At 45.2% G+C, this 15,416-nt stretch overlaps 1 protein-coding gene across 1 annotated transcript; it reads right to left on the bottom strand.

Annotated features, from left to right (window-relative positions):
* Positions 1-4,179: 4,179 nt before the first annotated feature.
* Positions 4,180-5,142, bottom strand: LOC131277635 (cancer/testis antigen 1-like). The gene is made up of 3 exons (XM_058292681.1): positions 4,919-5,142; positions 4,532-4,654; positions 4,180-4,318 (listed from the first exon to the last, which is right to left on the bottom strand). Exons 1-3 carry the CDS (start codon positions 5,140-5,142, stop codon positions 4,180-4,182), a joined length of 486 nt encoding a protein of 161 aa, XP_058148664.1.
* Between the last annotated feature and the right edge of the window lie 10,274 nt (positions 5,143-15,416).

Here is a 15,416-nt window from a genome sequence, read left to right as displayed (position 1 = left end):
AAACACATTTCTTCTTACTTAATAATGTGTTATTTATGTGATCCTTGCTATTTTCAGGAGCGATGGCAGTTTCATATTCTCTTTAAATGTGGATTAACCATTGGAAAATATCCTTTTCAAATGATTAAATAGTTTGAAAGAGAGTTACCTCATTGGTGCATTCCTATTTCTCAATAATTTTTCTGTATATATTTTTACAGTTATATAAAGGGTAGTAAACTTAGGTTTACTTGTGGGAACACTCAAATGACTGTTGTAATAAACAGCATTTTTGTCAACTTAAAGACTTATCCACTACAAAGTCACTTTCGAATGCATATTGTTCAAAACTCCCTTTTATACTTAAATGAATCATGGACAATTGCAATGCATTAGTTAATGATTTCTTTTTTTTCTATTCAACTCAAGATGACCTAATAAATTAAGGATTTTTAAAAATTCCCCAAAATTATAGAAAATTCCTACTTCAGGGCATTTTTGGAACACTTCTATTAATAAGACATAAATAACAGGATAATTTTGTCAACTCTTCATGGGCTTCTTTTATTTATTTATTTATTTATTTAATTCCGCCCCCCCCCCCGTGTGTTCTCTGTGTCTATTTGCTGCGTCTTGTTTCTTTTGTTTCTTTGTCTGCTTTTGTTGTCAGCGGCACTGGAAGTGTGGGCGGCGCCATTCCTGGGCAGGCTGCACTTTCTTTCGTGCTGGGCGGCTTTCCTCACGGGGTGCACTCCTTGCGCGTGAGGCTCCCCTACGCGGGGGACACCCCTGCGTGGCGGGGCACTCCTTGCCCGCATCAGCACTGCGCATGCGCCACCTCCATACGTGTCAAGGAGGCCCGGGGTTTGAACCTCGGACCTCCCATGTGGTAGACAGACGCCCTAACCACTGGGCCAAGTTCGTTTCCCTTCATGGGCTTCTTAAGCACAGATTTTCCAAAATATTATTCAATGAGCTAAGAATTGAATAATCAGTGATTTTCTGAAAGTCCATTCTAACTGTGTTTACTTTAATCAGCCTCTCAGAAACAGTAATTTCAATGTAGGTTGCCACTTACATGAATCTTCCTATTTCAATTTTGTGATCACAACTTATAAATATTTTAATGGTAACAATTTTTATTAAGCATTCCAATACTAACATGTATATTTATTTACATACGTCTTCACATCCTGACTCAGAAATCGATCATTATCCATGTTTGGTAAAACACTGTGGATTGTCCCTAAAATATGTTTCTTGAAATTCATACTTTGGAGCTTGCTTTTAAATAGGTACCTAGGTCTTTTAAGAATTTTTCTTAGATGGGATTGAAAATGGGCCCACATTCTACTAAATGCCACTCTCCAATGGATAGGATTTTAATGAGGCAGCAGTGACATTTCTTGTTTTGGGCTGAAAGACATTGTTCTCCAGCTAGTGGGCTTCTTCTCTGGGCCAAATTCATATATTCACATGAGAGCGTAGGCTCACAATTTCTATATGGGTTCCTCTTACCCTTTTAGCACTGTGTTTCAAGGGAAAGCTGCCAAAGTGCTGAGGAATGGAATTTATTGTAAAAGCCCAAGGCTCCGGGAGCAAACCAGAGAGTAGCTATCAGCAGAGCATGCATTAGCTCAGTGCTATCCGCACTTTCTTAAAACGTGAACTACCATAAGAAATACAATACAAAGTATATTGTAACAGGCAATACTATCTAAACTTTTCTGATCTAATACATTCTAGCTAAGCCCAGTAAATTGATTTCATGAGCCTCTAATGTGTCTTGATCAACTGTAGTTAATATCTACTCAAATAGCACATCCAATAAACATACAGCAGGTTATTTGTCTCTCAGGTGTGACATATAATGAATACTGCCGCAGGAGTATGAAACCCTTTATTTGAATTCCGAAGGAGGACAAGGTCCAAAAGGTCAAAATTGTTTTTGTCTGCTGCCTACGATTGTGCTTGATGGTTAAAAAGTGTCCAGAGGAAAAAACTGTTTAAATTTTATTATGATAGGTGTGCATTCAAAAGACTACACACATCTCAGTGACATTTACTTTATTGAGAGAATGAATGTTAGTGTATTCAAAGAATATGAATTAAATTTTAAAAAAAGATTTGCTGTCATATTAGACAAATGAGGTTTACTGTGTTAGAGAAGCATTCTTCTTAATATTACTGAGATATAAAGTATTAGAAATTGTATTAATGGTGCTATACTGAAGAACAGATAAAGACATGTAACTTGCAGTCTATTGCTCTTAGTCATTCCAAATTAAAATGGTATCATTGGCTGGCCGGCTGCTTTATAAAAATTATTTTTAGATAAGGAGTAATTTCTTCAGATATAATCTTACAAAAAAAAGAGCAATAAAAATTAAATGAAAACAGAGGCCTGCCCTCTCCATGGCCGTGATTCATGGAACCCTTACTACTCTTGGGTTATAGCTTGAAAATCATTGGTTCTGACCAATTTCTCAAGACTACCCTATGCTTTTCTCATTGTGCACTCAGGAGAGCAATCAAAATAGTGCCCGATCACAAATATCATAACTGTTTACCTACCCATATTAAACCCTAGCTCCCATTTTCACTGTGAACTGATTTGGGGAAGATGATCCCTGTTCCTTGCTCGTGCACTTGCAATAAACCACCTTCTCACTGAGCAACATGATTTTCTTTTGCAGTGAGATTTGGTGGGCAGTTGTATTAGAAACAGCTATGTTTATGGGAGCAAAGTTGACTTCACCTCTTGGTGGAAGGAACAGTAAATTCACTTTGCAAAGGGATTGGAGGAATTTGTGTTCTCATCACAAGCTTCCACCAAATCTATTATTTCTTGCCTTATTTCTTAGCATGAGCTTATTTTGTAGTTTACCAGTATCCATTTCTCTGAAAGAGTAAATATGAAATTGTATTTGTTTAAAAATGTTATTTCATTAATTTCAGTTAAAACATGAGTGTTATTTTACATAAAATTCCTAGATTTTTCTATTCTAGGTTTATAGCAGAGCTTTGAATGGCTTTTGAAGATACCGAAAACCTATTTATTTGCTTTGAAAGTTTTGGTTTTGGGGAACTCAGTATGTCCTGCAATTTTCAAACAAGCAATATCAATATTAGAAGTATTGGATGATGTGATCATATCAACAAATGTGATTTATTAGCATTACTGTAATTTATAAGGAATCTATCATGCCAATCATATTTCATCCTTTTGAAATTGTTTTTATTTATGTTGTTATAATAGTAATATTGGAAGATTCATTTTTGACAGTGACTGCCCTATAAGTTTGATAGCTTGGCTTTTCATTATAGTAAAATAATCACTGGCTAAAATAAGATAGGCCCAGTCTATGCTATCTAGAATCTTCTTCACACAACACAGCACCCTATATTAGGTTAGTTTACGAGAATGACATTTATATGTTGCTTGCCTCAATAGGAGGGATTTCATGAATATTACAGCTTTTAATGACACCCTTACAGTCTCTTTTCCCTAACGTGTCATTTATTGGTGATTTCCCCAGGAATATAAATATCTGAAATTTGATTCTTTCTATTTTGGGCACTGTCCTACTGTTATAACCAAATTGTACCCATAATTGACTTAAAGATAGGTGTGTTACTTCTGGAATTATCGTTGAAAGGATTCAAATTTTATTTTACACAGTTCACATAACCCTGAAACTTAAAATTGTAGCCATAGAGAACATTTTTAAATACTTTGGCCAATTTTCAGGAAGTGAAAGAAATTCCAAGAAGGATGATTCATTACTACAGCTACTACAGCATATAGAAGCATCTAACTATGAGATTGACACCTTCTCATATTTTTCCGGTATAGAAATACCATCATTATATACTTTACTCTTCTTTCATTTCCTAAATTGTCTTTAGCTACCTGTACTACTCAAGTAATTGAAGCCTAACACCTCCTGTCCATCTCGAGGGCAGAGGCAAGAAAGTGAGGAGGTGTGGGAGCTGACAAGAAACTCACACAGGGACTAGTAGTTCACTTTTATTTTCGGCAGTAACAAGCCTTTCGGTGCCAAACAAAATTACTGGGACAACAGCACCCACGAGCCAGTACAGGCAAAAATCTGGCTTCAATCAGGAAGGGAAATCTACTGCAGGAACCAATGCCCTGTGGAAGGACACACTTTCTGGGAGTGGACACAAGACGGGGCCTCAGCCCCAGTTTCCTGGCAGAAGATTATTACAAATCGGGGTCACAATGTTCTCCATGATCCGCACCGCCTCGGCAAGGTCGTTGAGGAAGGAGGTGATGGAGCTTTGGATGGTGCCAGGGTCGTCAGCTGTCAAATGGCTAAGAGAGGGAGAAAGTAAAGCAAGTTAAAGGTCGAGGCTGGGCCTCCTTCCCTCCGCCCCCTGGGCAGCTCCAGGCCCGGGCCCCTCGCTCCTGCCTTTGACATTCCCTTACAACACCTGCGTGACTCGCTGGCTCCTTGGCGTGCACCTCGGGCAGGTGTCGGCCTGGTCACGAGCCCCCCCCCCCCCCGGTGGCCCTTTCAGGACTTACACGATCAGGTCACTGCCATCCACCCTCAGCTCCCTCTGGTCTGGCCCTCCAAAGGGTGCTGCCAGCAGGGACCAGTGTGCAAACTCCGCCTCCAGGAAGGACAGGAAATGCACGGTGAGGGTGCTGGAGGGGAGGTTAAGGCACACACCTCGGGCCTCCTGGACCCAGCCCGCCTCCAGGCCCCCCCCACCCCCAGGTCCCCTCTTCCCACTCCTTTGGCCACCCCCAGCCCATCCCCCCAGGCCGACCCTCCGGCCCCTCCCCATCCCCCTCTGCTCCGTTTTCTGGAGGGCGGCACCCCACCCTGAGGCCCCTCCTCCTCCCCAGCCCCGTCCCCGTTCCCCCCCCAGGCGCGCCCTGGCCCAGATGGGCTCCTGGAAAGGGTACAACTCCAGCAGTTGTTCTGGGCCTGCTCCTGCGGCTCCATCACTCCCGGAGACCTGCAGGGTCCCCTCGGCCTGAGGAGCACCCTCGGCGGCGGCGCGCTCACCTCCTGCACCGCTCGGGCTGGCGGGACCAGCGGAAGGGCTGCCTGAGCCCCCTGGGCGGCCAGGCCCGCCCTGCCCCTCCTCCCCGCCCTCCACGCCACCCGCGCCTTCGCCCGCCTCCATGACCTGGGCTCCTCCGCCTGCCTTTGGCTCAGAGCCTGCAACGCCTTGGTCCTCTGCACCTGCCTCGGAGGGAGGAGCCTCGCTCACCAAGCTCCGCCCCTTGGCTTCAGGGCAGCGCGTGCTCTCAGTGCGCCTGCGCAAACAGGCCCCTGGGGCGGCCGCAGGGCACGTGACCACTTCCTGCTGGCTGGCCCTGGCCCAGGCCCTGCAACCCCACTGCTGGGCGGAGAACGAGCCTCCCTCACCAAGCTTCACAGTGGAACAGGGACTTGAGATTGGCCTGGCACTCCCAAGGCTTTTGGGGGCTCCATTGGGCACCCCTAAGTGACTGGGGTTTTCTCTTTTAAAGAAAAACTTAAGGGGAGGGAGGCGGACTTGGCCCAGTGATTAGGGCGTCCACCTACTACATGGGAGGTCCGCGGTTCAAACCCCGGGCCTCCTTGACCGGTGTGGAGCTGGCCCATATGCAGTGCTGATGCGCGCAAGGAGTGCCCTGCCACGCAGGGGTGTCCCACACATAGGGGAGCCCCACGCCCAAGGAGTGCGCCCTGTAAGGAGAGTCGCCCAGTGGGAAAGAAAGTTCAGCCTGCCCAGGAATGGCGCCACACACAAGGAGAGCTGACACAGCAAGATAACACAACAAAAAGATACACAGATTCCCAGGCCGCTGACAACAGAAGGGGACAAAGAAGATGCAGCAAATAGAGAAATCAGACAACCCAGGTGTGTTTGTGGGGGGGGGGGAAGGGGAGATAAATAAATAAATAAGTCTTTTAAAAAAAAGAAAAACTTAAGGAAATGGTAAAATTTCTGCTTGCTTATCTCATGAAAGAGGAAATAGCCCAAACTGTCCCTCTTCCTCTCCCTTTCAGCTCACATCATAGTCATCTTCTCCAGCCAAGGAGATCTTCTTTTCAAGGGAATCTCAATTTACAGGCAACACAAAAGTGTCAACTGCCCAGGGTGCAAGTCAGTGTATAGGTGTGTGGGTGTGTAACAACCCGGACCCTGAGCCTGGGGCAGAAGGGTAAGTGCCAGGGTGAGAGTTCTCCAGCCTTCCTCTGTGCCCACAAGTCTGTGGGGCTGAGTATTGTGTCCTAGAGGGGGCACTTGCACCTCACGTACCCAAGTGTCTGAGCTGGATTCTGACGGCAGGGATCTCAGGTAGGCATCAGTCAGGAAAGGGCGCAGGCAGGGCACCCAACTCCACGCTGAGGTCTGATGCACCTTCCACACCTGCGGTGAACAGAGCCTGATGAACCTATGGGACACCATCAAATATACTAATATACACACTGTAGGAGGTCCAGAGAGAGAAGGAAAACACTAAGGAGAAGAGAGACTATTCAAAGAAATAATGGTTGAAAACTTGCCAACCTTAACGAGAAACATCAAACTATTGAAAGCCAAAGATAAAGAGAATTCCATCTACAAGTGCTATAAGCTCTTCATTGTAAGACACACTACATTCTTACAAGCCAAATATTTTGAGGATTCCAGTTTCTCCACTTAGCAACAGTTATTCTGCTGTTTACAAAATGATAGCTTTCAACTGAATATGAAGTGGTACCTCCTTGTGGCTTTGATTTGCATGACCCTAATAACAAATGATGTTCAACATCGTTTTAATGTGCATATTGGATGTTGGTATATCTCCACAGATATCTGTCTACTCAAATCCTTTCTTCATTTGTTAAAATATGGGGCCTTTGTGTTTTACTGTTGAATTGTAAAGGCCTTTATATATTCTGGATACAAGTCTTTTATCAGGCATATCATTTTCAAGTATTCTCTCCCATTCTATGTGTTGTCTTTTCACTTTTTTGATGGTATCATTAACAAAGGAAAAGGTTTTAATTTTGATGTAGTCACTTTTTTTCATTGTTGCTTGTTCTCTTGTTATCATAGGTAAGAAACCATCGCTTAACCCATTTCCATATGTTTCTTATCTCCATATCCCTGGTGCAAAATTTCTCAAGACTTTTCTTTCAACAGATATTGTTGTGACCACTTGCTATGTTCCAGGCCCTATTCTAAGTACTGAGGATAAAATGATTAACAGCTAGTGTGTGGCAAAGACTGCTACCTGCTCCCCAATATTCAGGCTCTTCTCTTCTAGAAAGACTACATTTTGCAGCTACCTTTGGAATTAGACGTGGCTTTGTGAGATCTTGCCAGTGCAATGCGAGTGGGGTTCATGTGTGCCTCTTGTAGGCCTGACCTATAAATATTTGCCATGGGCCCTTCTTCCTCCTCTATTCTGCTTCTGCAGTTGCAAGAGAAATGGCTTCAGGAGTCTTGGAAGTACTGGCAAAAAAATATCCTCAAGGGATTCTGGATAGGGATTAAAGATGGATATCAATACTTAGCATGATTCCTGTTCAATAAATGGTACTTCTGTAGCTATTATTTGGGTCTACGTGTGCCCGAGTAATCAGCAGGGGTAGAAGAGAAGTAAGAATCCCCCACCACATTCAGCAGATAAATAGGGCAACTAGCACTGCACTCCTGTAGACCAAGTCTCAGACTTGATGAAGTTGGCAGTCTTTCTGCACAGTTTCTCTATCGATGGACAAAAGTAATTCTAAACAAACTTAAATAATATTGAAAGGATGATAATTTGGGAAATTATGATCTCTTAATTGCAGTTTAAGCCAAAAGCAATATCAGAACCTTGGTTACAATGTTTATGACATTTTTACATGGTGGATAGAACATCTTGCACTGGCGTAAAACTGGTCTATTAAAGTTCTCTAACAAAGAGTCTGACTCTATCTTTGATGTTAGATTTCTGACAGCTTTTAAGCCTCACCATTCCCTCTTCCCTTATGTCAATACCTGGGCAAGCTGATAAGAAAGCCCAGATGCTCCCTGCTTTAGGGCCGGCGGGAAGTTCAAACCACACAATCCCTAGCTCACATTCAAGAAAACTCACCCCAGCCTCACACAAGCATCACCATAAAAGCCAAGACAGTCTTGTTTTCCTGCTCTCAAGACATGACATTCTTGTACCTGATGGGAAAACTGCTGTTCCCAGGAAGCCTCATGTGAGTAGTCAATCCTTTCATATTCTCTTGGTACATGATGCATAAGGCATCATCAGTCTTGACATCCAAAACGGATTTTGGATGGGATCCTATCCTACCTTTGTGGGTTGTCCATAACAACTGGGGCTATGGGAGGATGTCTAAGCACTGTCCACCACCAATGGGAGTCTTTCTTTGTCTTTTTCTTGATAACCAGCTCTTTTGCCTGCTAAAGAGAATTCACTATGAGGTAGCGCCTGGTGGCTAGCTTGTGCTTTGAACTGGGCGACTCTGTGCTGCATTCACTGAGTTCTACCAATCCTCTCTGATAGATTTAACCAATTTAAACTGGAAATATGGTGTTTAGGGACAGGATTATGGAATTGGAACCTTCTTTATAGTAGCCAGGGATCATGCGCACAAGCCCTGACCAATCTGCAAATGACAGCTTGAATTGTGTGTCTCAATTCCAGCATAAACTGTCCCTGACACTAAGCGAAATGAAACAACTTTTACCTTGTAACATTTGGTGGTGTGTCTCAACCTTGTGTTCACCCCATTCTATAGAGAGCTCAAGGGAAAGACCAACATCCCACGCAAAGCATGGGCCCACCAGGTCTTCCTCACTCATGTGGAGGAAGAGCAGGTGCAACGTGGCAACCAGAGGTCACACTACCAGAACCTTGCAAAGTGTTTCTGCTGCTGCTACCTATACCTCTCTCTCCAAAAGGGATCCTGATCCTCAGAGTCATAGGAAAAAACACCCTTGGCAGCCCTTCGGCCCAGCCCAGGTGTTAATTCAGCCATGGGCCAGCGGGGAGGCCCATGATCTTACCAATACTGACCTGAAGCTCTCTGGAAGAAGAAACCTATCAATATGATCAGGATGGAAGTTGCTCCCCCCAAAGTATACCCAGTAACCGCACACACCCAGGTACACACACACGCACACACACACACACACATACACACTGGACAAGTTGCCTGATGGTAAGCCAAGTAGTGAATGCTCTTCAGGACCATTGTTGGAGGGAAGTGGGAAGATTCACATCATCACTGAGACCTAAATGTAACCACATTAGCTCAAAGGGTTTTTATGTGAAACTTCCAAAATTCTAGGTAATGGCGAAGAATGGAAGAGAACAGAATGAACCACTGAACGGGGGTGGCCAAGGGGAAAGACTTGGAGGGAAACAGCCTCTCTCTGCCATGCAAACCACCCACAGGTGAGCCACGGGAGATAAGGGGAGGCCAGAGGTCCGTTTGGAAGACTTTTTAGGGGATACTGGTGAAATTCCCCCTTTGTCTAAAGAAAGCACGTTGGCATTCCCGGTAAACTTCCTTAACATGACACTGCTATATCAACCCAGATTCTAGCACTATGATTAATGAGGAAAACACTAGAAAGAGCCCTATTAAATTCTGGAACAAATAAAGATATCCCTTATCAACAGTACAATTCAACCTTCTTCTGAGGGTAGACCATAAAATCAGACAAGAGAAAGATATATGCACAAAAATCTAAAGGAGGTGGTAAAAGTATCATTACTTGAGGATGATGTAACAGTTCACCTAAAAAACACAATGGAATCCAACCGAAAAACTGTTACAAAGAATAGGAGAAACTACTAAAGTGGACCAATATATAACTGATATGCACAATTCAAGGGCTGACAAGAAAACAAGCAATAACTAGTAAAGGTAAACACAACACTCTTTACAATACATTTAATAAGAAATGGGCAAGAGAAAACGCTAGAAGCTTATTAATGGATACAATTGTTTCAACTGACATTTCTTTGATTTTGACCAAGACTAGTTTTTTTTCAATATTTTTATTAGCGTTACAGTGGGGCTGTCCCTCGCCCTGCTGCGCCTCGTCCGTCCTCGCCCTGTGGACAGGTCCTACATCCCCACTCTAGTCCCTGCCTCTCCAAGCTGCCCTGTGGTCTGCAAGTCTGAGAGGTCGCCCGTGTCGACCTGGGGCCACCACTGGACACAGTCCTGCTACTCAGGCCAGAGAATTGTTGAATGTGGGATGGGGCAGGTCGGTGGGTGTTGGCTCAGCGCCAGCAGCGGGCAGGGACTCCGGAGCCTGCGGTAGGTTGGGCGGGAAGCGGTCACGTGCCCTGCAGCCTGGCCAGGAGGCTGTTTGCGCAGGCGCGCTGAGAGCCCACGGGGCAGCGGACCGAGGGGGCGGAGCTTTGCAGGGCCGCTCAAGGCAGGAGAGGAGGAAGAAGAAACGAGACGCTTGAGAGGAAGGCGGGTGAGTGGAGGCCATGGAGGCCGGGGACAAGGACGCGGCCGGTGGCTCAAGTGGCCCTCGCCGACATGGACGTGCCGGCGTTACCAATCGGCAGGCTGGACCCCGGAGCCTCAGGGGCTCTAGCAGCGCCATTAGCGCGGGAGTCGTGGGCGCTGCAGGTGGAGGCCCAGGCCCGGGAGCGCGCACACCACGTGCTCCGGCTTCGGGTGGCTCTCGAAGGCAGCTACTCGTGTTGTATCCTTGAGGAGGGGCCATCAGGGCTGTGGAGAGCGACCCATCGCTCTGGGGTGGAGGTCGGGCAGGGTGATCGGGGCACCCAGGGGGTGCAGATAGGGGGTCGGAGCCGGCTGGTGGCGGCTGGAAGGGATTGGCTGGAGGGAGCGGGCGTGAGGAAAGCCAGCATGGCCTGAGGAGGTGTGTGGGGGAGCGGGGGTGGAAGGCCTGAGTGGGGAGCGGGAGCAGGTTAGGTTTTGGGGACAGTGGGGCTGGGCAGGCAGAGATGACCCAAGGGTTGACCCGAGGGAATGACCAGGGAAGTGGGTCAGGGTGTCACGTGGGCACAGGGCTCAGGTGGGAGGAAGGCTGGCCTAGGGGCACAAGGAGGCCTGGGGCCCAGGCAAAGTCGGTACTGGCTGGTGCCTTAACCAGATCTCCTCCAGCACCCTCAGAGGGCCTTTCCCGTCCTACATAGAGGCAGAGATTGTGCATAGGTCCCTGATCCCCTTCCAAGGACCTCCCCTGCAGGCGATTCGGAGGGTGCTCTCTGTGACCAGCCGCTTCCTGGTGGTGTCAGTTCTGGAAGGGGCCTGGGGTGGCCATGGTAGGGGTGGGGGATGGGATAGGGGTGAGGAGGGCAGCCCGGCATGGGGGTGGGGTGGCAGCCTGATTCAGGGCCCATCTCACCTGAAGGATGACTCCTGAGACCAAGACACACTTGAATGTGAGTTCTAAAGCGGGGGCATGGTCCATTGGGCCAAGGCTGGAATTTACAATTTTGATTTGATTTTCTTTTGTTCCTCTTTTATAGCAGACAGATTGCTGAATACCATGGGCAACTCCGAATTTCTTTCACCTCTTTCCTGAAGCAGCTTTCCCTGGTGGTGCAGCCCATGATGCGCTTTGGGCCCCTGTTCCCCACCAAGTGTCGACGAGGAAAGGGAGCCTGAAGCCTCACCTTGGGTCCCTTCCCAGGCACTGCTTCCCTCGCTAGGACATGGATTCCTGGAGTCTGGGCCACTTCACATTTGCAGTCTAATTTTTCCCCCTATGTTAGCTGTTGGACGCTCCTTTTGTACCCCAGTTGCAGGAAGAGAGGCTGGCCTAAATGTTTGTTACTGCAGAAAATAAAAGTGAGTTAACTAGTTAACTCTCTTCCATTTCCAAGTCTCTTTTCAGTGACCGCGCGATCAAATTTTCTTCCCTTTTTCCTTCGGTTCAAGGGAAGGTTCTGGGATTCAGATATTCAGGATGGTACAAGGTAATGAGGACAATTTAGGATATGTAAGGAAATGAAAATCAATTAGGCCCTGACATTCAGCATTAACTACACTGAACGTCTTCTTACTTTTATAATTGTATTAAGACACTAAACACATAACAATCATGTATAATGTTTACTGCTTTGAAAGGTTAGGATTAAATTTTGCCCTGCATTTTTTTTCCATTTAGTTTATGGCTTTTCTTGTTGCCAAGCTTTTTTTTAAAAACACTATTGAATATATTGAATATAAAGATGCATTATAAGGTTATTGTTGAATGCTTTAAATTGTCCTCAGTTTTTCCTTATTATAGGTAATCATTCATGGAATTCTTGTATATAGATCTTTGCATGGATGGTTATTTTCTTAAGATAGATTCTGAAAGATAGACTTCCGGAGTTAAACATTTCCATTTCCATTTCCTTATTTGTTTAGTGTGCTTTTAAAATGGAGGTGAACCTCACCTAACAAAAAAATAACTCTTCTAAAGCAAACAGTTAAGTGGCATTTTAAAAGCTGACAGTATTGGGATTGTCCCAAACAACTTCATCGCCCCCAAATAGAAACCCTGTACCCTTTAGGCAGAAAGCAGTTACTCCCCATCCACACACCAGCCGCCGCCACCCCCCGGACCTGGCATCCACCAGTCTGCTTTTTTCTCTGTGGATTTACATATTCTGCTTATATCATATAAAGGAAATCGCACAATTGGTCACTTCTTCCATTTAGCATGTTTTTGAGCTTCAGCCACCCTGTAGCACGTGTTCTTTTATATGCCTGAGTAATACGCTATCATTTGTGTATATAGCACAGTTTGGTTAGCTATGATCCGCTGATGGACACCTGGATTGCGTCACCCTTTTGGTTACAGTGACTAGCGCTGCTCTGCACCTGTGTGCACCTGTATATGTTTGAGTAGCTGTTTTTGATTATTTAGGTATATGTCCAGGAGTGTTAGTACTGCATCATATGGTAATTGTCCATGTGATTTTTAAGGAACCCCCAAACTGTTTTTACAGTAACTGAACTATTTGACATTCCCAACAGCAAAGAAGATGTTCTTGATAACTGATTCAGTCTCTCTCTGTTATAGGTCTGATCAGAATTTCTTTTTTTAATCAGTTTTGGCAGTTCGTGTATTTCTAGAGATTTGTTCTTTTTATATAGGTTATCTAATCTCTTGGTGTACAGTTATTCAATGTATTCTCTTACACTTCTTTTTATTTTTCTTAAGTTTGCTTGTGATACCCCCAATTTCATTTTTTATTTTAGTTATTAGGTTTTTTTCAAATGGTATCCATTGCTTTTATCATGAAAATAATACATGTTTAACATAGAAAAGAGAGAACCTTATAAAAATTAAAATAAAAAGTACTCATATGTCATCATCTGGATGTAATATCAAGTAGGTGCATTTTTTGTATTATTTTCTTAATTTTTAGTAAATTTTCTTTTTTTTAAGGTACATAGACCACAAAAAATATAAGAGGTTCCTACATAACCCACACCCCACGCCCCTACTCCTCCCATATCAACAACCTCTTTTTCCTTAGTTGGACAAAAATTGCCAACTTTTCTTGATCTTTTCAAATAATCAATTTCTGGTTTTGTTGATTTCCTCCATTGTCTTGGGGGCAGGTGGATTCTATGGGAGCCCCTGCTTTCTGGGGGGCAGTGTCTCAGACATCCTCAATATACTCCTGTTTATTTCTCTCAGGTCATGCAGCCCCACCATTCTGCAGATCTGAGAATGGTTCCCTGAGGCCACAGCCTTCATCTCCATGAGGCATCCAAACTCGGAGTGAGGGAGGAAGGCGCCTCTGACTGACAATTATGCCTGTGACCTCCCAAGGCCGGCAGCAGGCGCAGCCTTCAGTGGTGCCCGCTCTTTGTAGGGTGGGACGCTCCCTTAGTTTTCTCTCAGAGTCCTCACCTTGATGCCTGACAGAGCCTCGGACCCCTCCCTCGGCTGACCTCAGTCCATCCCCTCAGAGGGAAGTCAGGTAGCACCATACCCAGGAACTCCACCTGGGGCCTCCTTGGCATCAAGGACCATTTTCTCTGGAGTCTGTGCTTATAGATCCTTTCAGGCTTTCCTGAGGGTTTTTACCTCGAATCCTGGCAGGGCATGGGACCTCTCCCTGAGATTATCTGAATCGTTGCTCAGAGGACGCCTCACTTCCCTCAGAAGCCCATGTCAGAAGTCAAGAAACAACATTCGGGGACCCTGCCCGGGGCCTCTCAGGGCACAAAGAAGGGACAGGGCAGGCTGGGTCCCCTTCTGCCTGGGGTAGGAGGAACTTCAGTCCACCCTCATCTTTATCTCTTTCACACTTGGCAGAAACTGGGTCCCCTCCCTCCTCTGACCTGAAGACTGGCTCCTTGGACCAGGGCCTTCCCCTCTTGGACCATCTGGACAGAAGTCATATACTGCACATCCAGCCACGAAGCCCTGCAGCTCCCAGGGCTGATAGCAGGTAGGGAACTGCATTCTATGTGGTCGTGTCTATCTGGGGTGGGAGGACCGCTCCTTCAGGGTCCTCGCCTTGATGTCTGGCAGAGCCTGGACCTTCTCCCACTTCCTACTTGAGTTTGTCCTTCACCGACGATAGCCCTCACCTCCATGCGACACCTGAACATGAATTGACAGGGCTGAGAGGGGAAGGGGACTCCGCTTAAGTGACCTTCATGGGTTTATGGGGACTTACATCAGGAGCAGGCCAATTATTTTGCATGTGGCTATACTGTTATCCTAGACCTTTTTTTGAAAATACTGTTCTTTCCTCATTGAATGTTCTTGGCACTCGTGGTGAAAATCAGCTGACCGTAGACATGCGAATTTATTTCTGGACTTGCCATTTATTTCATTTTCAGGACTAATTTTCCGGCCTGGACTATTCAGTAAAGTGTTGAATAGAAATGGTGGGAATTGACATCTCTGTGTTGTTTTCGTTGTTGTTGTTGTAGGGAGAATACATCCAGTCTTTCGCCATTAAGTATGAGTTTAGCTGTGGATTTTGGGTAGATGGTTTTATCAGGTTGAGGAAGTTCCCTTCTATTCCTAATTTGTTCAGTATTTTTGTTAAAAAAGGAAGTTAGATTTTGTCAAACATTTTTTTGTGTCTCTTTAGATATTCATGTGCACTTTCTTTTTATTCAGTTAAAATGATCTGTTACATTGATTTAACTTTTGTTTATTGGGCCATCCTTTCATTCCTGGGATAAGTCCTACTTGGTCCTACTGTATAATACTTCCCATATATCCCCTGATATTTTATTTGCTAGAAAATTGTTAAGGGTTTTGTGCCTGTATTCATAAGGGATAATGGTTGGGGTTTTTTTTATTTCCTGTGATGTCTTCATCTGTTTTTGGAGTCTGGGAAATACTGGACTAATAGCATGAGTTGGAAAGTATTCTCTCTTCTTCTGTTTTTTGAAGAATTTGTGAAGGACTGGCATTGATACTTCTTCTGTTTGGTAGAATTAACCAGAGAAGCAATCTGG

Source organism: Dasypus novemcinctus, unplaced genomic scaffold (assembly GCF_030445035.2).
Source record: "Dasypus novemcinctus isolate mDasNov1 unplaced genomic scaffold, mDasNov1.1.hap2 scaffold_207, whole genome shotgun sequence".
Lineage (NCBI taxonomy): Eukaryota > Metazoa > Chordata > Mammalia > Cingulata > Dasypodidae > Dasypus > Dasypus novemcinctus.
This window is presented reverse-complemented; position numbering and strand designations above follow the sequence as displayed.